Source organism: Mesoplodon bidens (genome assembly GCF_964165515.1).
Source record: "Mesoplodon bidens genome assembly, chromosome: 5".
In the NCBI taxonomy this organism is placed as follows: domain Eukaryota; kingdom Metazoa; phylum Chordata; class Mammalia; order Artiodactyla; family Ziphiidae; genus Mesoplodon; species Mesoplodon bidens.
Genome location: NC_138161.1, coordinates 23,272,536 through 23,286,792, shown reverse-complemented (window position 1 = coordinate 23,286,792; position 14,257 = coordinate 23,272,536). Strand labels below are relative to the sequence as shown.

At 34.2% G+C, this 14,257-nt stretch overlaps 1 protein-coding gene across 4 annotated transcripts in view; it reads left to right on the top strand.

Moving 5' to 3' along the window:
• The window catches only part of NCAM2 (neural cell adhesion molecule 2), a gene marked incomplete at both ends in the record, with an annotated part of 482,494 nt that overhangs the window by 352,055 nt on the left and 116,182 nt on the right, over window positions 1–14,257 (top strand). For all 4 annotated transcript variants that reach the window (XM_081234865.1, XM_081234863.1, XM_081234862.1 and 1 more), the window contains one exon: window positions 4,709–4,859. In XM_081234865.1, coding sequence (XP_081090991.1) covers window positions 4,709–4,859 — 151 coding nt within the window. The remainder of the gene's footprint in view (window positions 1–4,708; window positions 4,860–14,257) is intronic.

Here is a 14,257-nt window from a genome sequence, read left to right as displayed (position 1 = left end):
GGTCCTGCACGTGTTCGCTATCAGCCTGTCCAATGTCAGGAGAGTCCACGTTCTCACAGTCTCTTCTCTGCACCTACTGGGTTCTCTCAGTTCTCTCATAAGCCTTCTGGTGGCATATGCCCAGAATTCTCTCTACAACACTGCCCCTCTTTCACCATTTCCAGATCCCAATCCACACTTCGGTTTAACAAGGAACATACCTCTGACTCTAACCCATCCCTCCATTAACACCCCCAAAATGAAACTGTGGTGTTCCCACATGGTATTTTTGAGTTTATTTGTATTATATCTTAGAAGTAATATCTGTCTTCTCGGTTAAACTTAAATTCCATAAAGAGCGGAAATTATTCTATTTTGCTCAGCTTATATCCCCAGCGCCTGGATGCTTATTGTGAAACAATTGCACATATATAGAAAAAATGTTGAGTAAGTGACATGATCCACAATTTTCTCAAAAAGCCAAAGGGTCAATGACTCTAAAAAGGTTCAAAGACAAGAGTGTGAGGAAGAAGAAAGAAAGGAATACTGCCCAACTCAGATGGGTTGTGTACTACAGTTGGATCCCAAATTTGGCACTAAATGTCTAGTTAGGTAAAGCTACAAAAGTAAACATGACACATTATATAAATTCAAATGCCCAACAATTAAAATTTACAACAAAATATTTATGTTTGAACTAAACTGAAGATGGTAGTTATCACATAGAAATTTGATTAAGGGATTATTGAAAGGACAATAAACTCTATAAATAATCATTTTATCAATATATTTTTCTTTTCAGATAAAATAGACTTTATTTTTTTTATTTTTATTTTTTTACATCTTTATTGGAGTATAACTGCTTTACAATGGTGTGTTAGTTTCTGCTTTATAACAAAGTGAATCAGTTATACATATACATATGTTCCCATATTGAAATACTATTCAAGCAGCTCTTAAGCTGACCTTCCAGAAAGGCAAAATATATAATATCAAGTTAAATTCCAGAGAGTCCTTCTGTAAAGGATTTGAATAATAATGTACAGTCAGACAGTTTCTAATCATGTTAATGCAGTGATAGAAACTGAAAATACTAGATGGAGAGCTAATACACCCATTAACCTGTCTCAATCAAATATCAGGTGTCTTAAATGAATCTTCAGTAGGTGGTGAATCCAAGTCAAGATATAATGAATTTTCTTTCAGATATGTGTAATGCCTTTTTGTAGCACAAAGAGAAAGATGTCCTTTGGAATGTCAGAAATGAGAAGAAATTACTTTGGTCTTCTAGTCAATGTATATTGTGCATTATTACAAAGCCAATGTCAACTCTGAAAATGACTTACAATTTCTCAATGAATCACACACATTCCAGAAGAAATTCTATTCTTCTGGTATTTCTATTACTTTTAGATATATTATTAAACACTTTTAAATAAAACCATTTTTACTAATAGCATGCTAACTTTACACACACGGATAGTTTTCCACAAGTCAAAAACCATATCATAATAACAAAAGTACCTGTTGATTTTTAAGGTGGGTAAATTTACTTTTTAATGTACAAAAGAACAATATTTTCCCTAATGAAAGAAGGAACAGTTTGCTTCACATCATTATTAACGCATCTCTTGTCACATTCTAATTAAGGTATTAAATGTCACGTTTTTAATCCATAGTAAAGTATAGCTGAAGTATTACATTTCCTTTATTCAATTATATGTACATTTCACTATAACTTAATTTGCTTTATAAAAATTTTAGAATGTAATGATTCTGTCCTAGGTACTAGTCCAGGTGAGTTTCACACAAAGTACCATAAAAATATTCTCGCATTTGTACAACTATAATATCAAACTGCAGGATAAAATCTGAAGTTCCAGTAAGACTAGAAAAAGCAATGTGTCCCAAGAAAAGCACAGGGACATTATGTATGTATGTATAGCAGTCAACCAGGGATTATTTTGAAAATAAATTGATATCTGGCCAAGAAATTGAAAGAATGATGGTAGAATACTTCTGTGTAAATATGGAAGAGATAAAGGGGGAAAGATTTGAGAAAGATGTGTGAAGGCTGCTTAGAAAACACAAGACATTCATGACAATACAAATAATTCACATTAAATGGAATCCAAATTAACAGTATCCAAATTGTAAACTGTGCTTAAACAGGAAGGAAATACCATATGGAAGTCCGTAAGCATCAGGCTAATAGATTGGGGTTTTATTTGGGAGGCAATACAATGTTATTTGTAATTATAGGGTATGAGGTCCAGGGATGTGAAACCTTCATAAAGTTGTTATGAGAAATAAAAGTTTGTTGTAAAAAAAAGAAGACTTATTCTTAGTTACACAAGAAATAATTTCTGCAGCTGGAACGAGTTTTTGCTAAGAGAAACGTAGGAAATAGCATAATGTTGAAGGCTTTTGCAGAGTCAGGGAGTCTTTTTCGATCACATTCAGCCTGGATGTGATTGTTCTCTCTGAAATCCAGAGACGCCTGTCAATATCCTTCCGACTTACCAGCACAACTAAAACTGTAAATGGAGAGGCAGAGAACAGATAGGTCTATGGAAACACAGTTGCTGAAAATTGGAAATCATAATGTCGAGCAAGATGATAAACTGAGATTTATCATTATTCAGAATATAAATAGATGAATAAATGTTCAGCAACTGATCCAAGACTGAGGACATGGTATAGCATGGGGCATGGGAAAGAATTAGTATCATTCATGGAAAGACAACTGGGAGAGGGCAGGTGATGCTGGGTAAGGCATGATGTATTCATCTGCACATGCTAGTTTGAGATATATATCAAATGGACTTGCCCTGCACGTGATATGTAGCTCTAGAAACTACATACTACCTATGTAGTTATGTAGCTCCAGGGAAAGAAGGATCCTGGGTGGAGAAAGAGTGACTAGAGATCATCAGTGTAGATGTGGGCAGGGATAAGAGTGCCTAAATGGATTGTATTGACTGAAAAGACACTAGAGTCCAGGACAGAATACAGAGGGCGTGAGGAAGAGAGGAGGCTGTAACCAAAACCAAGCCCAAGGAAACTACAACCAAAACTGGGAGAAAAATCAGGATCATGTGGGTGTCTTGAAAGCCAAAGGAAGTCGGCACACAAGAAAGGAAGGGTATAGTTCAATAGGGTTTAATGATGAACAGAGTTGCAATGAGATAAGGACCAAAGAATACCTATTTAGTTACGGAACAGCAGTTAGTTACCTTGTATAACAATTGGCCATTTTGCTTTTGGGTTTATTCATTCTGATTTTTAACTTCTGTGGATTCTTACATTTTGTTTTCTTTTCTTTCAATTAAGTAAATGGGTTTGGCAGCTGACCATCTTAAAAATTGGCAGAAGAGAATACCCTTCTGCTTGAAATCTTCACCTTACTATTTCTTTAGCAATACTTGGGAGGTGGGGAACATATTTTTGACATAGAAATCTTGATCTAAGTTACATAATACATCCCTAATATGCTTTTGTTTATTTCTTTGTTTTTGAAGACCATTTTCCAGATAGTGAATTATGAGTGAGTGAGAGGATTGTATAATGATTGCATTCCTATATAAAATTAAAAAGCACACAAAGTAACCATATTTTCCCCCAATCAACATGTTTGAAAAAAAGCTTTAAGATAGTCTTTTAATATTAATAAAGGAATAGTTAAACATCATTTTAATAATGCAAAGTACACACATGTATTGAAATTTGCAAAACCAAATCAAATCTGTCATATAGAAAATTAAACAACCATTATACTGTTTATAATAACATACATATTTCAATTGAATGTATGATATACAATATTTTGTTGAACACTAAAACCTCAAATATTAAAAAGAATCAATTCAATAATGGTAGAATAGATGTTTCCAATGAGTTATAAAGTGCTAAAAGTTCACTATATTTCTTGATAGTACAGAGTAAAATTCAATGAATAAACTATTCTTGTTTTAAATATGTGTGCTATAAAGGTATTTGATTTAAGAAAATTCTATAATTATGTTGCACACAATAATTCTAATTTGAAATATAATCTATATGTTATTGGATTATAAGCAATTCCTTGATTTGAGTCATATTTGTGGAGTTAAGTGCTTAATAATTTCCATATTTTTCCAATGCCTTCCTAAGAATGCTGTGTTTTTAATAGTGTATCTATGATGCATATGGTACCAATTATGCTTATGAGCAATGCTGTTGCATTCATCCAAAATTGAAAAGTATAAATTCCTCTTAAAGTCTTTAATTTTCATACATCTTGATATATCCTCCTTATGTAGTGAAATAGAAAACTAAAATACAGCAGGAGTATCATTTTCACTGGTAGGTTTTAACCAGAATTGAATAGGCATTATTGTCATTTTGCTATGTTTGTGAAGAACACAATTGAAAGACAACAAAATCCTTCCTAGAAGAACATACTAGCTTTATAAAAAGCAAAAAACATAGTAAATAAAAGAGGTTGATAAAACTTATGTTTGCATTTTTACTACTTACAAGTCAGTGTTCCTATAAGCAAGTGGGCTGGTAAAATGGATTAGCTAAAAACAGTAAAGTACAAATAAACACTGCTTTTTTGAAATAAAAAATGAATACAGGTAAGAGTTTATTTTCATTTATTGTGTCTATGATAAATGCAATATGTTTCATCATCATTTTATACAAAATAAGCATAAAATTTTTCTTTTTCCTGAATCAATGTAAACAGAGCCCAGACGGACGTATCGAAGTCAGAGGGCAGCACAGAAGCTCATCACTGCATATTAAAGATGTGAAGTTGTCAGATTCAGGGAGATATGACTGTGAAGCTGCAAGTAGAATTGGAGGGCACCAAAAAAGCATGTACCTTGATATTGAATGTAAGTTATTTTCATTTTGTATGTTTATTAAAACAACTTTTCTGCTTTGAAAAACATGTATTTTCGTGGGAAAATCAAAATACAGTAGTTCATGTTGCAGTATTTAATGCATAACTTTAGAAGGAATGCAGCCAAAGTCAGTTATTAGAGACATCTAGTGGCGGTTATGGGAGATTTCACAGTGCTATGTATTTAATGGTATTAATGCTGCTTATCCTGAAAATTGTGGCCTTTTATTACACAGTGTTTAACCCAAAGCACAATGTAAACTGAATTATATTAGTTATCAGTAATTGATCAACATCACCTTAGATTTTTATCTGTGTATTCCTAATATTAATGGTCCTGTGTTTCACATATGTAGTGAGAATTTCATTTCTCATTTCAAGTTGTTTTGTTTAATTATTTTACATCCTTATAAGTTATTGTATAGTATTTAAAATACAGTACTTAGGATACTCTATTTTTCAAGGGCTGATTGCTAACAAACTATAAGTTGTTTTTTGATCACAGATGCACTCGTCCTGTGCTGTTAAAGTCTTGCATATTGGTTTATTCAGCTTTTTCTGGAATTTCTCTCTAAGTAGCATTTTAACTGCATGCCACAAATAGTGATATGTTGTCTTTCTCTTGGCTTTCAGTTGAAAATATTTTTTATATTTCTTTGTGATTTCATCACTGGTCAATAGTTATTTATGAAGATATGTTTAGCTTCCAGATATTTATTGTTTTCACAGATATTTTGCTGTTATTTATTTCTAATTTAATACAGTTGTGCTTAGAAAACACACTCTATATGATTTTGATTGTTTTCATATTTATTGAGGTTTATTTACTGTCCCAGCATATGATCTACCTAGTGAATACATAATGTGTACTTGAAAAACATATGTATTCTGCAGATATTGTGCTCTATAAATATACATTAGATCAAGATGGGTGTTAGTGTTCTTTCATCTTCTGTGTCTTTACTGAATTTGTTTTGTTCTATTAGAGTGATGGTTGTTAAAATCCTCCACCATGATTGTGAACTTTTTTCTCTCTCTTTAATCCTGTTGATTTTTGCATCACATATTTTGAGGCTCAGTGACACAGTACACATTTATAGTTATCTTCTTTTAGTTTCCTATTGTCGCTATAACTAATGACCAAGAATTTTATTGCTGTAAACAACACAATATATTATTTTACGTTCTTGAAGTCAGAGGTTGGAAATGATTCTCACTGGGATAAAATCAAGTGTCCGTAGGGTTGTGTTCCTTTATGGAAGCCCTACAGGAGATTCCCTTTTCTTGTCTTTTCCATTTCTAGAATCTGCCCACCTTCCTTGGCTTGCAGTCTCCTTCCGACTTCAAAGCCAGCTTTGGCAGATTGAGTCTTTCTCACATCGTATCACTTTGACTCTGCTTCCTTCCTCACATCTTCTCTATATTTGACTTCCCTGCAATTACATTGGACCCACGTTGGGTAATCCAGGATCATTCTCTCAACTCAGCATCCTAACTTAATCACAGCTGCAAAGTTCTTTTTCCCATGTGAAATAACATGTTCAAAAGGTCTGGAGATTATGATGTGAATATCACTGGGGGGGTCATTATTCTCTCTCCCATATATGTCTTCCTCATGAATTATTCATTTTCTGCACTAATCTCTGACTCAATGTACTTTAATGTTCAATATCTGTTCAAGTTATCTCAGTTAATTATCTGACACTTTACATTAAATATAGAAACCTGACAACCATATAGGTGCTTTTACAAGGGCTCCACACTGATCTTTTTTTTATTATTAATATCATATGTATTATATCTGTATTCATATTAATTGAGAATCTCACCAGAAATTATGATGATTTTCCTTTTAAGAATTATAGATATAGTAAGGAACTGAAGAGGAAAAAAATGTTACTTACTCATCTCTTTACCATTTCCTTTTACTCTTCCTCCATCCTTAAAGATTCAGATTTTCCTCTGATATTATTGTCCTCCAGTCTGAAGGAATTTCTTCCCCATTTATTGTAGAGCATATTTGTTGGGGATAGAGTCTATTATTTTTTAAATTTTCATCTGAAAATGTTCTCTCTGTCATTCCTGATGAAATTTTTTTCCCCTGGAAAGAATTCTGGGTTGTCATTTCTTTAAAGATATGGCTCCACTGTCTTCTAGCCCCCTTGGTTTCTGATGATAAATCCATGGTAATTTGAATTGTTTATCCCTTCTATGCCATGTGTCTTTTTTAAATTTTTTTTTAATTTTTTAAAATTTATTTATTTTTGGCTGCGTTGGGTCTTTGTTGCTGTGCGCGGGCTTTCTCTAGCTGTGGCTAGTGGGGGCTACTCTTCATTGCGGTGTGCAGGCTTCCCATTGTTGTGGCTTCTCTTGTTGTGGAGCATGGGCTCTAGGCGCACGGACTTCAGTAGTTGTAGCTCATGGTCTCAGTAGTTGTGGCTCACAGGCTCTAGAGCACAGACTCAGTAGTTGTGGTGCATGGGCTTAGCTGCTCCGTGACATGTGAGATCTTCCCGGACCAGGGTTTGAACCCATGTCCCCTGCATTAGCAGGTGGATTCCTAACCACTGCACTTCCAGGGAAGCCCATGTGTCATTTTTCTAAAGCTGCTCTCAAGATATTTTATTCATCTTTGTTATTCATAGCTTTGACTAGGATATATCCAGGTATGGTGTTCTTTGGGTTTATCCTGTTTGAGGTATACTGAATTTCTTGAATCTGTAAATTTATATTTGTCAATATATTTGGCAGTTTTGTATCATATGTCTTCAAACATTTGCCCTGTCCTAATCTCTTTTTCATCTCTAGGACTTTACTTACACACATTAGACTTTTTGGCTCAAAGATCTCTGAGATACTCTTCAGTTTTATATATTTTATTTCTCATTGTTCTTCAGATTAGATGATTTCTGTTGTTTGCTTTTCAAGTTGACTGATTCTTTATGGCATCATTTCTTTTCTGCTACTGAGTCCATCCAGTGAGGTTTTTGTTTTATTTAAGATATTAAGTTTTTAGCTCTAAATTTCTAATTTTGTTCTGTTTTATATTTTTTGTTTCTCTGCTGAGATTTCTTATATATTCATTAATTCTATATGTGTTTTTTCTTTACCTCATGTAATATAGTTAAATTAGCTGCTCTAAAATCTCTATCTGTTAGATTCAACATCTGAATCATCTTAGGATGTGCATACGTTAATTGTCTTTTCCCTTTAGAATTGGTCATATTCTCCTGGTTTGTTGAATGTTGAGAAATATTGCATTGTGTTCTGGACACTGTAAATATTATGTTGTGCAAACTCTGGGTCTTGACAACCATACGGAAAAAAAAGTATTTTTAAGTAGATAATCACCTCTAAGTTCTGTGTTGCCTCCTGTAATCAGGGATTCACATCTCAGAGTTGATTTCTTAATGTCTTTGCTATACATTTTTGTATCTGCTCTATGCATGCCAAGCTCAGATTTTAGGCTGAGATTTCTGTGGTTTTATATACAGAATTATGGCATCTCCTTCTCTGACTCTTGTCTGGTATTACCCCCACAGTATTCAACCTGTATTGGCTTCTTTCCAGAATACCCTCTATATTTCTGGATGTGTTTTAGGTCCAGAATCACTTCGACGCTCCTTATCTAGTACCTGCTCTCTAGACAAACAATGAGGGTGAACAACAACAACAAAAAAAACAAAGAAACTAGTTTTCATTCCCCTCCACAATCCCTGATATTGTTTACTTTCCAGAAGCCTTAGGGTAGTCTTGTTGTTGTTGTTTTGCTTGATTTGTGCTATTTCTAGTCCTTTTCATTATTACCAGTAGGGGAGTTGGGCTATCACCGTCTTGTCCTGCCACTATGGAAAGAGAAAGGTATATATATTCTGTTTTTTTTTTTTTTTTTTTTTTTTTTTTGCGGTAGGCGGGCCTCTCACTGTTGTGGCCTCTCCCCTTGCAGAGCACAGGCTCCGGATGCGCAGGCCCAGCAGCCATGGCTCACGGGCCCAGCCGCTCCGCGGCATGTGGGATCCTCCCAGACCGGGGCACGAACCCGTGTCCCCTGCATCGGCAGGCGGACTCTCAACCACTGCGCCACCAGGGAAGCCCTATATATTCTGTTTTTAAGAAAATTTTGTCATAAGAATTTTTGGTTTCCCTAGCTCCTGGAAACAAGTGTATGAATGTCTTAGTTTCAGTTTTCAGCAATTTTTAATTTATTTCCTCCCTTCATTTTTTTTCAAATTTTATTTTTATTTTCATAATCATACATCCTTAAAGAAACCATTACCCTGATCAAAAGATTGTTCAGTTGCAAAGTCCTGAAAAGTAAGAAGTTGATCTTCTTTTTTCTCCTGCTGTGTATCAATCTTCTGTGTAGTCAATTTTATTTTTTTTTGAAATTTTTATCTATACCCACACTTAATCTACCTAGAAAGTATTGTAAGTTCTGCATATGTGAATCCTTTCAAATTTTAAATTGAGAGATAAGGGATTTCCCTAGAGGTCTAGTGGTTAGGATTCCCCGTAGCCTGGGTGCAATCCTGGTCAGGGAACTGAGATCCTGCAAGCCCTGCAGCGTGGCCAAAAAAAAAATAATAATAAAAATAAATTAAAACTAAATAAATAGATAGATAGGATGTCTTTAGCTGAGTTTTAGAGTTTTGAGGTTCAGAATTTTAATAGTATCCTTTACCTATAAAGGGAATAATTCTCCTGATATAGGCTGAATTTCATGTGAAGCAAAGGAAAATGTTTTATATTTTAAGATTAATAAACACACTATCAAACTTTATTCATGCATTCTATTGACATGTTTCCTTTTTTGTTTTTTCAATCTTTAAATGAAAGGAGTTTCTTTTGTGGATTTAACCTATACATGAATCCTATATTTATGCTATGGCCTCTTGTTTTCTCCCCATGATGAATCTCTTTTAAATATCTGTTACAAATTACTTGAACATCTCTGACAGTCTAGCTTCCTCTTTGATTAACCCAGACTCTTACAGTATTGTTTCATATGCCTTACTCAAGATGCTCTATTTTTCACAATCAAATTTACTGATGGATTCCAGAACGCTGGGAGCCCAGCTCACTTTTCAAACTTTATGTTACATTTAGCAAGATATAATTTTGCCCATATATGTGCCCAACCTCTACTCTATTGTAGGTAATGAGATTATTACCTTCTAGGTACTTACTACAATTTATTAAAATTGAATAATGTAAAAAATGCTTAAAGTGGATGAATATTATGATGAAAATTTATTATGTTATATAAATATTCTAGTAAAAGATAAATTTATACTTAAGTAGAAAATAAAATAATTATTCATCTTAATATCATTAATAACTAAAATTCAGATTTTATTCATGTGGTAGGAGCAGAGTAAATGCCGTTATGTTATCTTTTGTCTATAGTTATTATTATTTTTGAGTATGGAATTAAATAATCGTTTGGAACATGTGACCATGGTTGTAATTTAAAATTTAGCCTGTTCTTCTTTTTCACTTGTAAGTAACTTCCTTGTTAGTGTCATTGTATTATGAAGGTCGGAACACTTTTTTATGCCTGCAATGCTACTACTTGTAAAATATCTTATTATCTTCTCATATGAAGATTAGTAGAAATTTTGGTTGGATAGGGCAACATAACAACCATGATAAATACTTAGCTTATCAAATACTCTTATTTCTTGATGATTAAAGCCTGTGTTGTTATAAAATAGGATATTTTATTTAGTGACAAATTTATAGTAGTAATAACAATTTAATGCAATGGCATGTAATACCATGAAAAGTTATTGGTGTAAATAAATATTTGTATGTTAGAAATGGTAAGAATGATTTATTCTCCATCTTTGATTCAAAACAGTACAGAAATTTTTAACATTACAAAGAAATTATACAGTGTCACAAAACATTTACCATTCTTTACTATGTGATTTAAGAAACTACAGCGTAATATTGTTAAGAATGAGTGGAAAAGAACTAAGCCATTTATAATTTGATACCAACCACATTTATTATAGTACCACTAAATTTAAGGTGCTTAGGAGATTATCCCTTTTTTTTTTTGTTGTTCAAAACCTCTTTTGTGTTTCAGTTTAAGCAGACTCCTTGGCATCCTGCCAGTTCATTTTCAACATTCCAAAGGCATTACCCTTTCTAGGAAGCATGAGTTGAACTAAAGTTCCAATTTATAAAACAAAGGAGATAACAAGCATGTGATATGTAGTTGAATGCAATAAGTACCGATTACATAGTACATTTGATGGCAATTAGAATCAAGTTTTGTGAGTAGGTACTCATTACTTATTACCTATTAATTAGACTTAATTATTTTATGTGATTAATTTAACAATAACATGGTAAAAACGCCTGTTAAGAAATACTGAATTTTTCATTTACATTTTTTTCTCATTGAGCTCTCTGCACCTGCTTTTATTTCTTGTTAGAGATAATAGCAATATTCAAATGAATTTTCTCCTGTATAAAAGTTGTTAGCAATCAGAAACCTCTTAAGGATATAGAGATATTAATAACCTTATAACACATTTTCATGTTACTTCTAGACTTAACATGTATTCCATATAATTAATAAAACTTTGTTTTATTGCACAATTATTTCCTCAAGTTTTGCAGTCTTTCAAAATAACTAATTCCAGTAGCATGCTCTGCTACATGTACAGGATGAGGTAGGTAAGATGTGAGACCATGATTTTAACATTTAAAGAGAGTATCTCAATAACACTTAGGAAAACTCCTTGTTCATAGCAGACAAACATTTTATATCTGTGATTAAAATCTTGTCTTATGAACCTACCCTATACACTCACCATAATACATTTAAATTGTTCAGACTTTAAAGAAGATGGCTTATTTGCAGAAGTAAATTGGTTCTAATGTCAGCAATTATTTACATTTTATACCCTTCATGATAATTTCAAGGAACATCTGAAAGAAATATAAAGTCTATGTCTACATTCAGAAGATAAAAAGAATAGATCATTAAAAGAGAAAGGTGAAAATATCTTTTACTGCTCACCTGTATTTTTTTAACCCAGACTTTGCATGGACCTCCTGGGGAAATTTGAAATATCACATTCTTCATGTGTACAGATACTATAACTTACTCTAGTTTTATCACATTTTGTCTGTCTCTGACAGATATAATCTGATTCAGATTAAATTTTGTGAAAATGTATTTCAGAGATTATGATGATGAAAAGTTGTTAAGGAATTTTAGGAAATATCTAACCCTTGAGAGGATAAATCTTATAAATGAATCAATATCAGACAAACAAATGAAATAGTCATTGTGTTTAACTATTGGATTTATCACTACCTCTTGGCACCTACTTAACCTAATTGTCCAGAAATATCAATCTCTATATCCAGTTTGCCACAGCTTTCTGCCCTTCCTCTGGAATGAAGACCTTTCACAGTGATCCCAGTTCTCACTAGCACAGGGAATGTTCTAACTTGGGCAGCTGTAACTAAATATCTTAGACTAGGAGACTTTCACAGAACTATTTATTTCTCATTTTTCTGGAGGCTGGAAGACCAAGATCAGGATGCCAGAATAGTCAAGTCCCTGGTGAGCGCTCTTTTGCTGGTATGTCTTCACATGGCCTTTCCTTGGTGCATGCTCGCAGGAGATACACCTCCTCTATCTTCCTCTTTCACTAAGGGCATTAATCCCATGATGGTGATTTTACTCTCATGACTTCATCTAAAATTAATTACTTCCAAAGTCCCCACCTCCAAATACCATCACATGGAGAATTAGGGATCAACTGATCAATTTGGAGGAGATACAAAAATTCATTCATAGGAATGAGCTTTCTGTATTAGACAGAGAAGACCACCTCACAGATGGAACTAATGCAGAACTTCACAGGGTGAGGCTGCACATTGCAATCACATCATATCAAGCCTTTACTGACATCACTGAGTTGTGTCTTCTTGAAGATCCTGAAAACTGTGCTAAGACCTTGTGATAAACTGCTTACAGCCTGTCTTAGTCTGCTTGGGCTGTTATAATAAAATACCATAGACTGGGTGACTTATAAAAACAGAAATTATTTTCTCACAGTTCTGGAGACTGGAAGTCTGAGATCAGGGAACCAGCATGTTTGGGTTCTGGTGAGGACCTTTTCCAGTTACCGACTGCTGTCTTCTACTTTATCCTCATAGGATGGAGAGTAGAGCAGAGGAAAAAGCTCTCTCCTGAGTCCTAAGGGGACTGATCCCACTCATGGTAGCTCCTCCCTATGACCTCATCTAATCCTGATCCTCTCTCCAAAGCCATAACTCCTAATACCATCACACTGCAACATATGAATTTTGTGGAGGCACAAACATTCAGCCCATAACAGGGCTCTCCCACCTTCCTGCCCCTCCTTAGGATGTGGTGCCAGTAGGTTTACCTTGCTGGACTTATTACCTGACACCATAGTCCAGAATAGTATGACCATCCAAAGTTAAGGTACTTAATTCTTGAAAAAGACCAATCCAACAACTTGAATCCAATATGCCAGAACTCTGTGGCCATAAATCCTTAAATCCTCTAAATTTCATTATCTAATTTCAGTGGAGCAAAGTCAAGGACAGCTTTTCTTCATACTCTCCATGGATTGTTGATACCTATCCATGGACTTATGCCAGCTCACAGTTTGTGATGATGTAAACTAGTTTTTTTTTTTTTTTATATTGGGCTTTACTAAAATAATGTTTAAATGTCATAGTATTACGAGCTATTCTTAAATTTTAATTTATCTGCTGGGTCTAATCCTAGGACATTGGTCAACTCATTTAAATTACCCAAGCTTTAGTGTCCTGATGTGTAAAGAGGAAAAGATGGATCTAAATTTATTATTTTATGAATTTAAGCATACTAAATTTAGGATCTTAATTATATTTTTTTTCATTCAACATTTATCAGGCATGTATTACACACCAAGCACTTTTTCAGGTGTTGACTATGTAGAATTATAATAAAGCAAACAAAAACACTTGACTTTATGAACGTTACATTCTAGCAAGGAAAATCAATGATACAAAAGACAAAATAGGGACTTCCCTGGTTGCGCAGTGGTTAAGAATCCACCTGCCAATGCAGGGGACACGGGTTCGAGCCCTGGTCCGGGAAGATCCCACATGCCGCAGAGCATCTAAGCTTGTGCGCCACAACTACTGAGCCTGCACTCTAGAGCACACGAGCCAGAACTACTGGAGCCCACGTGCCTACAGCCCGTGCTCCGCAACAAGAGAAGCCACTGCAATTAGAAGCACGGGCACCGTAACGAAGAGTAGCCCCTGCTCTCTGCAACTAGAAAAAGCCCACATGCAGCAACAAAGACCCAATGCAGCCAAAAATATACAAAATAAATAAATTTATAT